At 50.3% G+C, this 17,690-nt stretch overlaps 1 protein-coding gene across 1 annotated transcript; it reads left to right on the top strand.

Moving 5' to 3' along the window:
- Window positions 1-6,166: 6,166 nt before the first annotated feature.
- Window positions 6,167-15,603, top strand: RBP3 (retinol binding protein 3). The gene is made up of 4 exons (XM_065894672.1): window positions 6,167-9,214; window positions 11,452-11,642; window positions 13,502-13,644; window positions 15,125-15,603. Exons 1-4 carry the CDS (start codon window positions 6,167-6,169, stop codon window positions 15,601-15,603), a joined length of 3,861 nt encoding a protein of 1,286 aa, XP_065750744.1.
- The last annotated feature ends 2,087 nt before the right edge of the window (window positions 15,604-17,690 follow it).

The following is a 17,690-nucleotide window of genomic DNA, read 5'->3' on the forward strand; positions in this document are numbered from 1 at the left end:
TCCTTAAAAAACTAAAAATAGAACTACCACACAACCCAGCAATCCCACTACTGGGCATATACCCTGAGAAAACCATAATTCAAAAACAGTCATGTACCACAATGTTCATTGCAGCTCTGTTTACAATAGCCAGGACATGGAAGCAACCTAAGTGTCCATTGACATATGAATGGATAAAGAAGATGTGGCACATGTATACAATGGAATATTACTCAGCCATAAAAAGAAACGAAATTGAGTTATTTGTAGTGAGGTGGATGGACCTAGAGTCTGTCATACAGAGTGAAGTAAATCAGAAAGAGAAAAACAAATACTGTATGCTCACACATATATAAATCTAAAATCTAAAAGAAACAAAAAACAAAATGGTCATGAAGAACCTAGGGGCAGGATGGGAATAAAGACGCAGACCTACTAGAGAATGGACTTAAGGACACGGGGAAGGGGAACGGTAAGCTGGGACGAAGTGAGAGAGTGGCATGGACGTATATACACTACAAAATGTAGAATAGATATCTAGTGGGAAGCAGCCGCATAGCACAGGGTGATCAGCTCGGTGCTTTGTGACCACCTGGAAGGGTGGGATAGGGAGGGTGGGAGGGAGGGAGACACAAGAGGGAAGAGATATGGGGATATATGTATAGCTGATTCACTTGGTTATAAAGCAGAAACTAACACACCATTGTAAAGCAATTATACTCCAATAAAGATGTTCAAAAAAATTAAAAACAAATAAATAAATAAAAGTTAGGTTATTTGTCTTTTTATTGTTGAGTTGTAAGTGTTCTTTATATGTTCTAGATACTAGACCCTTATCAGATAAATGATTTTCAAATATTTTCTCCCATTCTGTAGTTAAATACCAGTGTCTTTTAATAAATAAAAATATTTTTGGGAACAAAAACAATAAAACTAACAAAATATTTACATAATTTATATACTGAAACCATACAACACTGATAAATCAATGAAGACATAAATAAATGGAGTTATACCCTTTTCAAAGATTGGAAGACTCAGTATTGTTAAGATGTCAATTGTCCCCTAACTGATCTATAGTTTCAATTCAATCCAAATCAATTGTCTGATTCTAAAATCAATTATTGGTATCTGAAATGTACATGGCTTTAGATAAATCCATATAAATCCAAAGGATAATGATTTTGATGAAGAATAACAAAGTTCGAGGGATTACACTACATGATTTCAAGACATACTATAAACTATAGTAACCAAAATAGTGTGGTATTGGTGAAAAAACAGACAGAATACAGCAGAACAGAGAGTACAGAAATAGACCCACTCAATTAATGTGGTTAATCACTTTTTGACCTAATGCCAAGGCAATTCAATGGGACAGGAAAGTTTTTTCAACAACTAGTGTTGGCAACTGGATATTGATATGGAAAAAGAAAATCTTGACCCCTTCCTCGTACAATAAAATAAATATACACATACACAAAAATTAACTCAAAATGGATTAGAAATGTAAAAACTAAAACTATGGAACTTCTAGAACAAAATATTAAAGAAAAGCTTGGTGACCTTGGAATAGGCAAAGATTTCTTAGATATAGCACCAAGAATATGAATCATAAAAGAAAAAAATGATAAATTGGAATTCATCAAGAACTTTAAATCTTCAAAAGACACTGTTAAGGACATGAAAAGACAAGCCACAGATTGCGAAAAAATATTTGCAATACATACATTAGGCAAACGACTCCTATCTAAAATGTACAAATAATTCTTACTTGATCAATAGTAAGGCAAAAAACAGCCTCCTCTCCCTACCCCCTACAAATGGGAAAAAGGTTTAAACAGAGATTTTACTACAGAATATATACAAATGGTCAATAAATATACAAACAGATGCTCAACACAATTAGTCATCAAGGAAGTCCCAATTAAAATCACAATGAGAATGTACTATATACCCGTTATAATAGTCAAAAATTTAAAGTCTAACCATGCATACAAATTGTTGGCATTAATGTGGGGGAACTGAAAGTCTCATATGTTGCTGATAGAAATTTCAAGTTTGGAAAACATTTAGGTTGTTCCTTAAAATGTTAAACACGCATTCTTGTCCTAGTGAAAATAAAAACATACATCCACGCAGAAACTTATACTCAAATATTCACAGCAGCTGTGTTTGTAATAGGTACGTTCTGGAAGCAAACTGCAGTTCTATCAACACGTGAGTGGATAATAAATTGTGGTATATCTATACAATGGAATACTACTCAGCGATAAAATAAGTGACGCAATGGTACACTCAACAGCTGTTTGTCAGTGTTTGCCTGGAGATAGAGACGCAAGGGAATGGATAACAAAGGGGCATGAGGAAAATTTGAGGATGAGAGGAAGATACAAACTCACCAAATTGTACATTTCAAAGATGGGCAGTTTATTGTATGTCAATCGTACATAAATAAAGTTGTAAAAAAAAAAAAAGAAAAAATACACATCTATTATATAATTTTAAAGTTACTGAAAATATAATAAAGAAAAAAAAATAAACAAGTGTCCAACCATTTGATTCAGCAAGGCCAGGTTTGGAAATTTTTCTACAGAAGCAAGAAGTACTAGTCCTAAGAACATGTATTTGAGAACACTTATCACAGTATTGTTTATGGAAGCAAAAACAGAAACAACTTAAAGTATCTTTTGCTAGGGAAACAGATCAGTAAATTGTCAAGGACAATTATGCAGCCATTAAAAGAACAAACTTTATGCTTCAACTTGGAAGGTTGTTTCTGCTGTATGCTTAAGTGAGTAAAACAAAATGCAAATTATCCTGCGTGCTATTATGAGGTGACACTAGGTAGACGGACGGATGGATGAGCATCATAGATGGGCAGATCCATGGATGGACGGACAGATAGATCTCCTACATATGTGCTTCCACATATGAACACAGAGAAAAGTGAAGTGAGGACAGCTACACATTAAACTGTTATTATTGGCTGGATTAGAAAGGCTTTGGGAGAAGACTGTTCATACGTTTATGAATTATTCAACTTGCAAATATGAGTATGTTTTACTTTTATTTTTAGAAAAGTAAAAAGAAAAAGGATTAAAATAAAATAAAGTCAAGATTCAACTTGCTTTGAAATACATCCCAAAATATGTTGGCTTGAGGGTTAGAGAGAGGACCAGAGAGACAGAGGTGAGAGAAAGGAAGGGTAATAAAATGTCAATGGTGGAATCTAGGTGAATAGGTCATGGATATTTGCTGTGCCGCTTGAAAGTGACCATAATGAACACTGAGGGGAAAACTAACATAAAACAATAGATAGGTAGGTATGTAGATAGATAGATAGGAAGATGAATGGATAAATAACCAGACAGACAAGGCCTCTGACCACTGAAAAAAAGGAATCCGTAATGTAGCAGGAGATTAACTTTTTCTGGGATTGCCCAGGCTCCAGGTGTGCTCCATTCGACTCCCAGTAGCACACCATCTGTGCCACTGTCCCCCTTTTAATCTCCCTGGAGTGTGCTCTGGAGTGAACACTGTGTCAGGGCCTTTCTCAGGTGTACAGACTCTCCAGATACACAGAAGCCCATGGAAGGTTTGGGTCTTCAGAAGCACTTGGTACCCCCAGGGTCCCTAAGACAACCCCTGCCTCTTGGGTTACCTCTGCCCAACCCCACTGGGGAGCTCTGATCACAGGCTGTCTGCCACTCATCAGCTGCTACTGTGACCTCGGCTTCTTCAGCATACCTACTGACACTGTCACAACGACACTGTGAGGCTCTTCTTATCCTCTTTCCCTTTTGAGGAAGCCAAGGTACAGAGCAGTCATGTCACTTAATCTGGGTCTGTACTTTAGAAAGCAGTAGGGTTTGGGGCGGCTCCTGAGCCCGTGCTCTTAACACCTCTGCCCACATGGCTGCTTGTACAAGTGAGGGGGAGGCAGGGGCTTTGACTGCATCCCAACTCCAAACTCAACCCGCAAGATCGCAATGGGACTCTCTGTAGCCCCTGGGCCGACAACTGGCCAAGGCTGCGTGGAAGCTCCTCCTGGCTCCCGCAATGGGACTTGCCCAGAACGTGCTCACCTTAGACAGCTGCCACCTGCTATGCCCCCCTCATCTGGGGGCCAGGACACCCCTTCCTCCTGGAGAGTTTGGGGAACTCTGGGGACAGAATCTCCTCCCACTGGCCTCAGGCCACACCCACAGAAGGACACATCATCTCCCCTTGCAGGCACTAACCTGGGCACCTCAGGGACTTGCAACAGACCCCAGTCCTCCCTGAGGCTCTGGGCCGTCCACAGAAATCAAAGCCCCACACCAGCTCCAGGCATCGCATCCTGAGGCTGCATTTTAATGAGTCCAGGGGAAACACTTTTCCCAGAGAGATACGTATTCCTGCTCATCTTCATCTGCACCTTTCCTGGTCCAGAGGCTTTGCCTGGGCTCAAGCGATGATGGAAAAGTGCCCTCAGAGGATGAGGCTGGCATGTTCCGAGTTGTGATTCCCCAAGCGGCGGTGGAGCAGAGGGCTCAGCCTTCCCAGTGGGGACTAAGGAGGCCTTATTATTATAATAAATCAGTCTCACTTGATTGGCTGCACACGGTGGAGTGATGTGACCATATGTCACTTGGGCATTAAACAAATCCTAATGAGCTAAGAATATGTTTGTTTTAGCTAATTGACCTCTTTGGCCTTCATCAACCACTTGGTAAACATCCTCAGATAATGATTTCCAGGGAGCGGATTGTGGCTCTCGAGCGTGCTGAGAAGGTCCCCCGGCCCCAAGACCACCTCCTCCGGCTGCCGGCTGAGGCACACGTGCACGCCTGCCTGTGGCCACCCGGTCCCAGGAGGGTGCACTGGCGGTAACGGGGCGAAGGGAAAAGAGTGCAGCCAGGCGGCTCTCCCAGCGCTCGTCCCTGGCTATGTGACCACACTCTGAGCCATAGCTGTCTCATCTGTTAAGTGAGGGCAATGCCCACTTCCAGAGGGATGGGGAGACAAAGCAGGGGTTCGAGGGTCTAGGCTCCGTGGTAGGTATTCTTGGAAATCTGTGCCAAATCAGTCACCAGCTGGACGCACGTCACTTCTATGCAAAGGAGCGGGCGTCCAGCAGTTCTATGGGGACTGATGATCTGGAAACCTGTGGGGTCTGGACCACAGAGACCTAAGTCCTCCAACTCAGTTCTCCTTGCAAGCAGTGGGCCAAGGGCCGAGCCCTCAACCAGCGAGGGTCTTCTTTAGCCAGGATAATGGATGCTTGTTAGATCTCAGCGCTAACTTCATCTGCCCTGGAATCACCAATCCCGTTCATCATGCCCCACAATGTAGTTCAGACATTTCACTCCTATCATCTGAAAGCTGTCGGGGGGAACCACTTCGCTTCCCTGGATGCATTAGCAAGACGGGGGAATAAACTTCAAGCCGTGAAGTAGATGGAGCCTCAGACTCAACCTTGGCGCCGTCTAAGTGACGGTGACCCCACAGGCTTCTACTGGCTGCCCTCACATCCCCCCACCTAGGATGGTGGGCTTCCGTTAGCTACTGAACTCTGTTTCTTCAGCTACAAAACAGAGCAACTATCTGACACGAAGAACTTATCAGTAATCGAGTGCTTCCTTCTTCCCTGATGCTGTCAAGTGCCTTACCCATATTTTGTCACTTAATCTACACAATAAGTAAGACACTTCCCTAAGGCCACAGAGTAAAGGGTGGCAGTACCAGGCCCCCAAGTTCTCCCTAATTCCAGAGGGGTGTGTCGCCCAGTGCAGTGGGGAAATGCTATTTACTTGCAGGTTATTAACTCTGCTTTGCACGGTGGAGACTGTCAGCCTGTAAAGCGTGGAACACAGTGCGTGGCACGTGGCAGGAACTTAAACGGTAGTTATTCACGTTAGTCTACCAGAGGTGGCGCATCAAGATGAGACCCCACATACCTTCTGAGTCAAACCACTTCCGCCGTTTCTCCCCAGTCCCCAGGGCTGATGCGCTTGAATTAGACAGGATTAAAGGCTTACCGGAGCTGGAAGCTGCACCCCAACTCCCGTGTTTAGCCCCAGACCTTCTGTCCGCTGGCTGAGAAGGACGCGGGAGAAAGGCAGCCACGCAGGGCAGTGCTGTTGCCTGGCGCACGGTGTCGAGAGAGCTTTTGTGCAGGAGCCAGCCCTCCCTCTGGATCCTCATGTCAAGAAAATGGGCCCTGCTGCTGCCCGTGCTGCTCTGCAGCCTGGCTGGCCCCACACACCTATTCCAGCCGAGCCTGGTACTGGACATGGCCAAGGTCCTCCTGGATAACTACTGCTTCCCAGAGAACCTGATGGGGATGCAGGAAGCCATCGAGCAGGCCATCAAGAGTCGTGAGATCCTGGCCATCTCAGACCCTCAGACTCTGGCCCACGTGCTGACAGCTGGCGTGCAGAGCTCCTTGAACGACCCTCGCCTGGTCATCTCCTATGAGCCCAGCACCCTCGAGGCTCCCCGGCAAGCCCCAGCACTCATGAACCTCACGCTAGAGGAGCTTATTGCGGGGCTGCAGAATGGCTTCCGCCATGAGGTTCTGGAAGGCAATGTGGGCTACCTGCGGGTGGACGACATCCCGGGCCAGGAGGTGATGAGCAAGCTGAGGAGCTTCCTGGTGGCCAACGTCTGGAGGAAGCTCATGGGCACCTCTGCCTTGGTGCTGGACCTCCGCCACTGCACTGGGGGCCACATTTCCGGCATCCCCTATGTCATCTCCTACCTGCACCCAGGGAACACAGTTCTGCACGTGGATACCATCTACGATCGCCCCTCTAATACGACCACTGAGATCTGGACCCTCCCCGAAGTCCTAGGAGACAACTACAGTGCCAATAAAGATGTGGTGGTCCTCACCAGTGGTCGCACGGGGGGTGTGGCTGAGGACATCGCTTATATCCTCAAACAAATGCGCAGGGCCATCGTGGTGGGTGAGCGGACTGTAGGGGGGGCCTTGGACCTCCAGAAGCTGAGGATAGGCCAGTCTGACTTCTTTCTCACCGTGCCCGTGTCCAGGTCCCTGGGGCCCCTGGGCAAAGGCAGCCAGACTTGGGAGGGCAGCGGGGTGCTGCCTTGTGTGGGGACACCGGCCGAGCAGGCGCTGGAGAAGGCCCTGGCCATCCTCACGCTGCGCCGCGCCCTGCCGGGCGTCATCCAGCGCCTGCAGGAGGCCCTGCGGGAATACTACACGCTGGTGGACCGCGTGCCCGCCCTGCTGCACCACCTGGCCGACATGGACCTGTCCTCGGTGGTCTCCGAGGAGGACCTGGTCACTAAGCTCAACGCCGGCCTGCAGGCCGTGTCCGAGGACCCCAGGCTCCTGGTGCAGGTGGTCAGGTCCAGAGAAACCTCTTCTGGGCCCGAGGATGAAGCTGAAGACCCCCCGGAGATGGTCTCAGAAGTGCCCGAGGACGAGGCTGCCCGGCGGGCCCTGGTGGACTCCGTGTTCCAGGTGTCCGTGCTGCCGGGCAACGTGGGCTACCTGCGCTTTGACAGGTTTGCCGACGCCTCGGTGCTGGGGGTGCTGGCCCCGTACATCCTGCGCCAGGTGTGGGAGCCCCTGCAGGACACGGAGCACCTCATCATGGACCTGCGGCAGAACCCTGGGGGGCCGTCCTCCGCCGTGCCCCTGCTGCTCTCCTACTTCCAGGGACCTGACGCCGGCCCCGTGCGTCTCTTCACCACCTACGACCGGCGCACCAATGTCACACAGGAGCACTTCAGCCAGACTGAGCTGCTGGGCCAGCCATACGGCACCCAGCGCGGGGTGTACCTGCTCACCAGCCACCGTACCGCCACCGCAGCCGAGGAGCTGGCCTTCTTCATGCAGTCGCTCGGCTGGGCCACGCTGGTGGGCGAGATCACGGCGGGCAGCCTGCTGCACACGCACACGGTGCCCCTGCTGGAGACGCCCGAGGGCGGCCTGGCGCTCACAGTGCCCGTGCTCACCTTCATCGACAACCATGGCGAGTGCTGGCTGGGGGGCGGCGTGGTCCCCGATGCCATTGTACTGGCTGAGGAAGCCCTGGACAGAGCCCAGGAGGTGCTGGAGTTCCACCGAAGCCTGGGGGAGCTGGTGGAGGGCACGGGGCACCTGCTGGAGGCCCACTATGCTCGGCCAGAGGTCGTGGGGCAGACAGGCGCCGTGTTGCAAGCCAAGCTGGCCCAGGGGGCCTACCGCACAGCAGTGGACCTGGAGTCACTGGCCTCCCAGCTCACGGCAGACCTGCAGGAGATGTCTGGAGACCACCGTCTGCTGGTGTTCCACAGCCCTGGCGAGATGGTGGCTGAGGAAGTGCCCCTACCACCTCCCATCGTCCCCTCCCCAGAGGAGCTCTCATACCTCATCGAGGCCCTGTTCAAGACAGAGGTGCTGCCGGGCCGGCTGGGCTACCTGCGTTTCGACGCCATGGCTGAGCTGGAGACGGTGAAAGCCATCGGGCCGCAGCTGGTACAGCTGGTATGGCAGAAGCTAGTAGACACGCCCGCGCTGGTGGTCGACCTGCGCTACAACCCTGGCAGCTACTCCACGGCCGTGCCGCTGCTCTGCTCCTACTTCTTCGAGGCAGAGCCCCGCCAGCACCTCTACTCCGTCTTTGACAGAGCCATGTCGAGGGTCACAGAGGTGTGGACCCTGCCCCAGGTGGCAGGCCAGCGCTACGGCTCCCACAAGGACCTCTACATCCTGGTGAGCCACACCAGCGGGTCAGCGGCTGAGGCTTTCGCTCACACCATGCAGGACCTGCAGCGTGCCACCATCATCGGGGAGCCCACGGCTGGAGGGGCGCTCTCCGTGGGCATCTACCAGGTGGGCAGCAGCCCCTTATATGCCTCCATGCCCACACAGATGGCCCTGAGTGCCAGCACCGGTGAGGCCTGGGACCTGGCTGGGGTGGAGCCAGACATCACCGTGCCCATGAGCGTGGCCCTCTCCACAGCCCAGGACATAGTGGCCCTGCGTGCCAAGGTGCCCACTGTGCTGCAGACAGCCGGGAAGCTCGTGGCAGATAACTACGCCTCCCCTGAGCTGGGAGCCAAGATGGCATCCAAACTGAGCCGTCTGCAGAGCCGCTATGCCAGGGTGACCTCAGAAGCTGCCCTGGCCGAGATGCTGGAGGCTGACCTGCAGGTGCTGTCCGGGGACCCACACCTGAAGACAGCCCATATCCCTGAGGATGCCAAGGACCGCATTCCTGGGATTGTACCTATGCAGGTGAGTTACAAGGGAGACTTGGTCCAGCACAGTCCCAGGAGAGAGTCAACCAACCGTCCGCACATCCAGGGCTCTGTGCAGGGTGCAAAGCAATGGCTTCCAGACGTGTTTTCATGTTAAATTTTTCACCAGTCACATCTTTTCCTCTCTCTCACCCTGTCCTCCAGTCCCTCATATGCCCATGAGATCCCTAAGCACCTCAGTAGAACATCGGTACCCACAGGAGCTCAGTTTGAAAAGTGCTAGTATAGAAGGAGCTTCACTCTTGGTTGGGTAGAATGCAAGGGTTTGTAGGGCTTCCCATTGTCAGTGCTGGAGAAAGAGGTTGATAAGTCACATGAGGTCCCCGTGATTTCCTATTCTGGAAATGGGGGGTATGTGTGCACCCACATCACCTGCTTGCCTCAGGGGTTTGCAGTTTGTGTGAATGAGTCAGGGGGATGGAGACAGGGAATCAGCACAGGTCCTGGCATCACAGTTGCCTTGGATCTAGAGCATGGAGCCTGGGGACAGGTGCAGGAGTGTCCACGCACAGCCTGGACAACCCCTGCAGTGAGGCTGCTTGGTTAGGCACCGACTGCCTTCTCCTCCCCTCCCGCAATGCCAAGTACTGTCTCCCAAAGGAGTTGCGCTGGGTGGGCGTGCACCATGATACAAGGGCCAACTGAAGGGGAAATTCTGGGCCAGGCTGTGTGGTCAAGACATTTGAAGCCAGCACTGCAGGTCTGGGGAACACTGAAAAGGTAAATCAAGGCTGAGGAGTTTTGCTGCCGGGGTAGATGAGGGAAAAGTTCTCCCGATCAAGGGCCAAAGCACACCACAGGACTCACCGAGCACTCCCATCAGCAAGAGCTGGATCTAAAGCACCTTTACAACACCTCTCCATGGTGTTTATCATCTATGATATAACTGCATAGTCACAACAAGTAGGCAGGGAAGCATTTGTCCTGGTTCCCTTGAAGCCAGGACCTGAGACAGGGGCTTAGGTGCGGTCAGTTGATGTGGGAGGTGGTCACTGAAGCAGCAGTGAGGAAGTGGGGAAAGTGGGACAGGAAGTGTGGGCGCATTATGGAGCCTGTTGCCTCTGAAGACTGCAACAGCACCCTGAGAAGTGTGAGGAATGCCTCTGCAGACGTGACCCCACGGCTCCCACTCTCTGTTAGCTGAAGGTCCCCCTGGGGACATGAACGCTCTTAGATTCTGGGGCAGCTTGGAGAAGGTCCTGAAGTAGAGAACAAAAAACAAGGGTATGCTAGAGGCAAAGCCCTGTCAGCCTGCGTCAAGCTGTGGCTGAAATCAGAGGGCTAAGGGCACCAAAAGCATCTACTGCCAAACTGTTATCCCATTTTACAAAAAGAGGAACTGAGGCCTGGAGGGGTACAGAGGAGAGCGGCCCATGGCCAAAGGGCTTGTGACTGAGGTCAGCACAAGGCCTGGAGGCCGGGTGTCCTAGTCAGCAGGGGTGTTCCTGGTTTGCAGTCACCTGGTGTGGATTCATATTCTGGCTCTTCCACTTACTGGCTGTGTGCCCTTGGGCAAGTTACTTAATCACTCTGTGCTTCAATTTTTTTCAGTAAAAAGATGGGGATAATAGTGTCTTCTCTACGGTAAATGCTACATGCTCAGCACAGGGCCAGATCCCTGGTAAAGACTCAAGGGCCCAGTAGTTCATGTCTTCAGATGATGATGTCTTTAGACGATGAGCTCAGAGACAAAAAGTGTCTGGGGAGCTCAGGGGAGTCAGAGTGGAGACCATGCCTGGGCCTTTCAGCTCTGACACCAGGGTGAGAGGTTGGCACCCATGAGCATTCCCTGTAAGGAGGCTGCTGACCATTCATTGGGGTTCATATCCCAGGCCCACTACTCATGTAACCACCTGGATACCAACAGGAAAGGCCCTGGCACCTACAACCTCCTTAGGAAATGTTAGCTCCCTTCCTGTGGGCTCAATATATCTCATGATATAAAGGACCTCCGTGGCACCCACTTTCAAATCTGACCTTTCACTGTATCTGGCAGAAGTGACAAGGTGTGGATGCTGGGCACGGTTTGGCAGGATAACAGGGAAACATGGCTATGGGAGAGTTTGACCTGGACTTTCTTCTTTAGCGGAGCTAATTGTCCATTTAAGTACTATGGTCAATAATGAAATAAAGATACTCAGAACCTTAAAAAAAATAATTTGAGCTTTCAAATCTCTCCTCTCCTGACATGGAGCCGACCTCCCACTCTTTCAGATCCCTTCCCCTGAAGTCTTTGAAGACCTGATCAAGTTTTCCTTCCACACTAATGTGCTTGAGGGCAACGTTGGCTACTTGAGGTTTGATATGTTTGGGGACTGTGAGCTGCTCACCCAGGTCTCCGAGCTGCTGGTGGAGCATGTCTGGAAGAAGATTGTACACACGGACGCCCTGATTGTCGACATGAGGTCAGTGGGCGGGGCTCAGCAGTTCCCAGCGAGGCTGGGGCAGCTGCTGGAAGACAGTCAAAGCCATGAGTCTAGTAGGGATGAAAGGACCTTGGGACGCCGGCAAGAACCCAAGTGGAATAGCCCGCCTGGCTCTCAGGGCTCTGGCCAGCTATTCTGGGGTTCTGGTTTAATTAGCCAGGTGGGACCCCACCACTGTTGGTTTTTTTAAGCTCAGGTGACCAAGGCTGAGAACCACTGAGCTAATCCAGTGGTCCCCACACTTACCTAGTCACAGGATTCAGTGAGGAGAGAGGGGAAGTGTGACCTTGAACACACTGATTCCAGGACCCCTCCCTGCTGAATCCAGAGCCCCAGGAGTGAGGTCCAGTGATCCGTATAGTTAACAGGCATCATCCAGGTGGCTCTGATGATCAGCCGTGTTTGGGACAGCTAGGCTTCCACCTATGCTTGTGTCTCACATCTCACGAAATCAGCCCAGGACAACCCTGGTCATGAGAATCATAAAGCCAGTGGCCCAGAGAGAATTTGCGATTTAGTCACTATTGTTGCAAAAAGAACTCTTTACACTACAAAATGATTGTTGGGGGGATGCTTTCAGCTAGACCTCTCATCGGCTTCTGTGAAGGTATGCCTCATACAGGTTGAGTTTCCTTCCGAGAGCTGGGGAAGGATGGGTAGAAGAATGTCCTTCAGTAACCAGACCTCTTGTCACTCCCGGGGCCATCAGCAGACGTGCCCTGGGCACCTTCCATGGGCACTGGGAAGGGGGGAGCCAGCTCCCCTGGGAATTGGACACTATCCCCCGCCCCGCCACCCTACCCCCCATCCCCAGCTGCTGGATTGACTGAGAGGGAGCTCTGGCTTCTGGCTTGCAAAACTCTTGTGATTCCTAGTCGTCACTAGGTGGCACTGGATCCCAGAGGCGGACTCTCCTCCCTGGAAGATGAACCATCTCCCAGGGCTTGGGTTTGGGTATACACAGAACTTGAGCTTGGGGACTCCTGTGGCACCTCTGATGACTTTATTCTTCAAACGCTCTATTGACCATCCAAATGACCTTCATGCTAAGTCCCTTTCTGCTTAACTGTGTCATCCACATTTTTCTAAAGAGGAGACCCAGCCCACAGGTGTGCTTTGCTTAAAGATCCTTCCAAGCCAAGGTTTGGAGGTTCAGATGCAGAAGTCATGGGCCATGAACCCATCCTAGACCATCAACTGGAAGAGACTCCTAATACACTGCCAGCCCAGGATTCCTCGTTTCACAAATAAGGAGACAGGGGCCCAGCGAGGTCACACAGCAGGACAAATCCAAATAGCCTGGAATGATCACAGGATCCCTCACCCCCAATGCAGTTCCACAACTCTGAACACTCCACCACACTAAGAGCCATGTTAGGACACCTCAACTAAGATACCTAGTGCGTTCTGTGAAATTATCAAGCATGAAACTAGGGAAGACAGTGCTCTCAAAATGTGCAGGCAGCATGGGTGCATGGGAGAAGTACACGGTCAGTAAGCTGGGGAAATTTATCAACAAGTTCCAGACTGTAGGACTTAGGGCCTTTAATATAATATATACAATATGTATCACATAATGTATTAATGTGTGAACAGAAGGGGTGGGTAAGTTATGCAGTATTTTCTAAATAAATTTGACCACAAAGTCTCTGGTTCTCAAGAATCTTGTACTCTGGGAAATGCCAACCAAAGAATTCTGTAGGAGGAAGAAAGGACACCAGATTGAGGCTGCCTGGAATTAGAACCCTCCACAGGGCAAGGATTAGGGCACCCAGAGGGGCACCGAGGGCTTCCCTGTGGGCTCCGCCCCTCAGTGGGCAACATTTCCCTTCCCTCAGGTTCAACATCGGTGGTCCCACCTCCTCCATCTCCGCCATATGCTCCTACTTTTTCGACGAAGGCCCACCTATTCTGCTGGACAAAATCTACAACCGGCCCAATGACTCTGTCAGTGAGCTCTGGACCCACGCACAGCTCGAAGGTGGGTACAGAAGCCTTTCCTTCCTATTATCATTCTAGAAGCTTCTGGGAAATCAAGGAAAGACAGTTTGGGTTCGGGTAAAAGTAACTGTAGCTAGAATATAAAGCCCCCGTCCTATGCCATGTACTCTGTACATAAGACCTTTAATCCCTGCAAAACATGTACCATTATACCTACTTTCTAGATGAGAAAAATGAGTCCCAACTAGGTCAAATAGCTTGTCTAAGGTCACTCAGCTAATAAGTGATAGCTCCCAAACTCAAACACTGGTTTGTCTAAAACCAAAATGCCTGCCATTCCTGCCACAGCAACCATCAGCCTGCAAGACAAATGTAAAGCTAGAAGGGTCCTCAGGCCATCACCAAATCCCACGGCGTTTCCAGTGGTTTTCCATCTCACCTGAACTCTCAGCAGTTTGCCAGCACACCTACCTAAAGGAAGTTCATAACTCTGATGGGGCTTCTGTTAACTGCCCTGAGGCCAGAGCAGTGGCCGGAGGAAGTAGTACAGTCCCTGCGCTTCACAGAGCCACGGCTCTCCAGCCACATCCCAGGTGGATAGCCTTGCTCCATCTCCCTTGCCTACCTTGCAAAACCAAGGAACCTGCCCATCCATCTGAAAAGAGGAGGCTGGGAAGCCAATGGGGGGTGTGCCTCCTCCGATCAGAAAAGCACCCTGCAATTTTCATTTGCATACTTCCTTATCACACAAGCATTTGGAGGGAATCTTCCAAGATATACATTCAATAATATTGCAAAATGTAAATAAAAATCAGGACCAGATGAATTCTCAATTCAAATAGACATTCAAGACCAGCAGTTAAAAACAGATCTGCAGATCATGGGGTCTTGGAATTGCGATGTCCAGTACGGAAGCCACATGCCACACATGGATAGAGGTGCATAAAGTGTTCAGTGCACACCAGATTTTGAGGACTTTTTATGAAAAAAAAGAATGTAAAATATCTCAATAATTTTATTGATGACATTTTGAGAGGAACAAATTTTGGATTTGTTGAGTTAGATAAAACAGTATTAAAATTCATTTTGTTTAACGTGGCTTCTAGAAAACTTGAAATGACATATGTGGCTTGCATTCGGGCTCATGTTGCTTTTCTATTGGACATCACTGTTCTAGAGGGCTGTCGTCATTAAGTCATAAACTTGGCTCTTCTGAGGGTCCAAAGTGAAGAGAGTCTGGTCAGGTTAGCCCTTTTCTCGGCTAAGTCAGTCCAGCCTCTTCCCATCACTGGTGATAAAATCTCTCAAGTACTGGCATGCTCGGGACCCGGCACACATCCTTATCCCCATTTTACAGATGCAGAAACTGGGGCTCAGAAAGGTGGGGTGACTTGCCTGTGGACACAAGGACACAGAACTAAATCCCTGGCCCTCCTCTCTGTAGTCTAAGCAGTATGGAGAAGGCAGGTGCCCAGGGTGGAGACTTGACTCCCTATTTTGAAGGGCCTTATATCCTGCAGGTGAACGCTACGGCTCCCAGAAGAGCATGGTCATTCTGACCAGCAGTTTGACAGCTGGCGCCGCAGAGGAATTTACCTACATCTTGAAGAGGCTGGGCCGGGCACTGGTCATCGGGGAGGTGACCAGTGGGGGCTGCCAGCTGCCGCAAACCTACCACGTGGATGACACCGACCTGTACATCACCATCCCCACTGCCCGCTCAGTGGGGGCTGCAGACGGCAGCTCCTGGGAAGGGGTGGGTGTGGTGCCTGACGTGGCTGTCCCTGCAGAAGCAGCCCTCGCCAGAGCCAAGGAGATGCTCCAGCACACTCTGCTAAGGGCGAGGCGGAGCCCACGCCTGCAGGGCCGCCGCAAGGGCCACCATAGTCAGAGCCAGAAAAGGCCGGGACCTCTGGGACACATCCAAGGGGCACCCAGGCATGAGGTCCTGACTGAGGCCCCCAAAGGGCAGCAAAGGGGCCTGCTGCCCTCTGGTTAGGCTTGAGAATCAGAGATACCCTTGGAGCTCATATACCTGGTCTCTTCCCAATTGCCAGCATCCTCCCTGTTGGAACACCTCAGGACAGGAAGCTCACCCCCTTCAAAGTCAACCCCCTCCTGGGAAGTGAAGCCCATATCTATCTCCACCGACGCTTCTTAATCACCAACCCCTGGTCCTCATGCAGTCAACTAGAGCGTCTCTGTCCAACAGCGTCATAACGTGAGCCACGGAGGCCAGGCACATGTGTCACTTTACATTTTTAAGGAAAGTATAAAGAAGCAGGTGAAATTAATTTTAATAGTATACTCCATTTAACCCACTATATTCACAGTAATATCATTTCAATGCGTATTCAATATAAAAATTGTCATGAATGAGATACTTTTGCACCACGTCTTTGAGATCCAGTGTGTGTCCCACACTTATAGTACATCTCCATTGGCACATGTCACGTGTCTAGCACACAGCAACCACCTGCAGCTGGTGGCCCCCATGTGGGACAGAGCCCCACTCCCCCGCTACACTGTCCCCATTCTGTCCTCCCTGCACGGGCATCTTCCCCAGTAGTGTACCTCTCCCACTCTGCCCCGGGATCATTTCTGTCCCCGCCATGCTGTGTAGTCCTCAGGGGTGGAAACCGTCCTACGCATCCTTGTCTCCTACTGCCCAGCACTTGGCATGGCACCTGACACAGGCGGTGGATGCACAGTGAACACACATGCCTATGAAGCTGCAAAACTACGTTTCCCTCCAAGTGTCAGCCCTCGGACACATGAAGACAAATTCAGTTTCACTTAGAGCCCTCTCCTCCCTGCCCTAAACCCTCCCAGTCCAATTCTACACAGCAAGTCTATCTTTCCTTCACGTTCCTCCCATGACCTTGTTCTCCTGCTTCTGCCAGGGACCCAAAAGTGAGCTCAGGTGCCACGCAGAATCCCGCCATGCAGCGTTGCTACCAGAGGGGAGAGTGGCCCTGCGTGGTGGTCTGGGGACCTGCCCTGCTCGTCCAAGTGCAGCCTGTCACTGCCAGCTCTGGCGACCAAGCTGACTCCTAACAGGGTGAGCAGTTTGAGACAGGCAGAGCCCAAGACCTCCCCCAGGGTTGGGCCAGCCCTGGGAGGAGACCTGGAGCCCAGGGGTAACCTGGAGGAATGAGAGGCCCCCGGTTTGTGCCCTGGGCCCATGCAACTCTGCTCTGCTAGAGTCACAGGGACCCAAAAATGAGAGACCTCTGAGGCTCTGCCCAAAGTCATGGTGGGGTGAGGCCAGGAGGGCAGGGAGATCCCAGTGCACAATCCCTGCTCCCAGAGCTCCAGGCTCCAGGACTGCCGGGGTGAGGATGAAGTTCTGGTCCTGTCCTGTCCGGCCCTCTGGTGAGTCCAGGCTGCAGCTGCCACAGGCGACTCCCCAGGGCACCAGGCATGGCCTGGACTTCATCAGCCCCCTCCCTAGACCTCAGAGATCTGGGGAATCTGGGCCACCACCATCTCTAGGGGTTTCTCCACTAGAACACCTCAAAACAACCCTGTCTAAACTGGAAAGCCCTGATGGAAGGCAAGATTTCTCTCCAGCTCCTTTTCCTCCTGCTAAATTCAAGTAAGATTCATGACATGATCGTATTTTAGTAGTTGTCATACATACTGTGATCTCACAGTTTTCTTCATTAAACCTACTGCTACCCAGGCAAATGTGTGACCACATTATATGCTTATACTCTAGGACTCTCTCTCCTCCCTCTTTCTCTCTCTCTCACATACACCTACAAAGAGATACATACATATATATACACGCATATATATGTATGTGTGTGTATATATATATAATATACATATATATATATATATATACACACACAGCTATGAGATGATTACCTAAATCAAACGATGGTTTCTTCTAGATGGTAGCATTTGGGGTGATGTTTTAACTTTCTTATTTATACTTTCTCTTTTTCTTAAATCCTTGTAATTAGCATATATCATTATTTTCAAATGCAGCCATCGTTATTCCAAAAATATAATAAAGAAGATAACATAAATTATATAACTGACTCACTATCTATACCTTAGTGATCATTAGTGGTTGTT

Source organism: Phocoena phocoena, chromosome 16, assembly GCF_963924675.1.
Source record: "Phocoena phocoena chromosome 16, mPhoPho1.1, whole genome shotgun sequence".
Taxonomy (NCBI): Eukaryota; Metazoa; Chordata; class Mammalia; order Artiodactyla; family Phocoenidae; genus Phocoena; species Phocoena phocoena.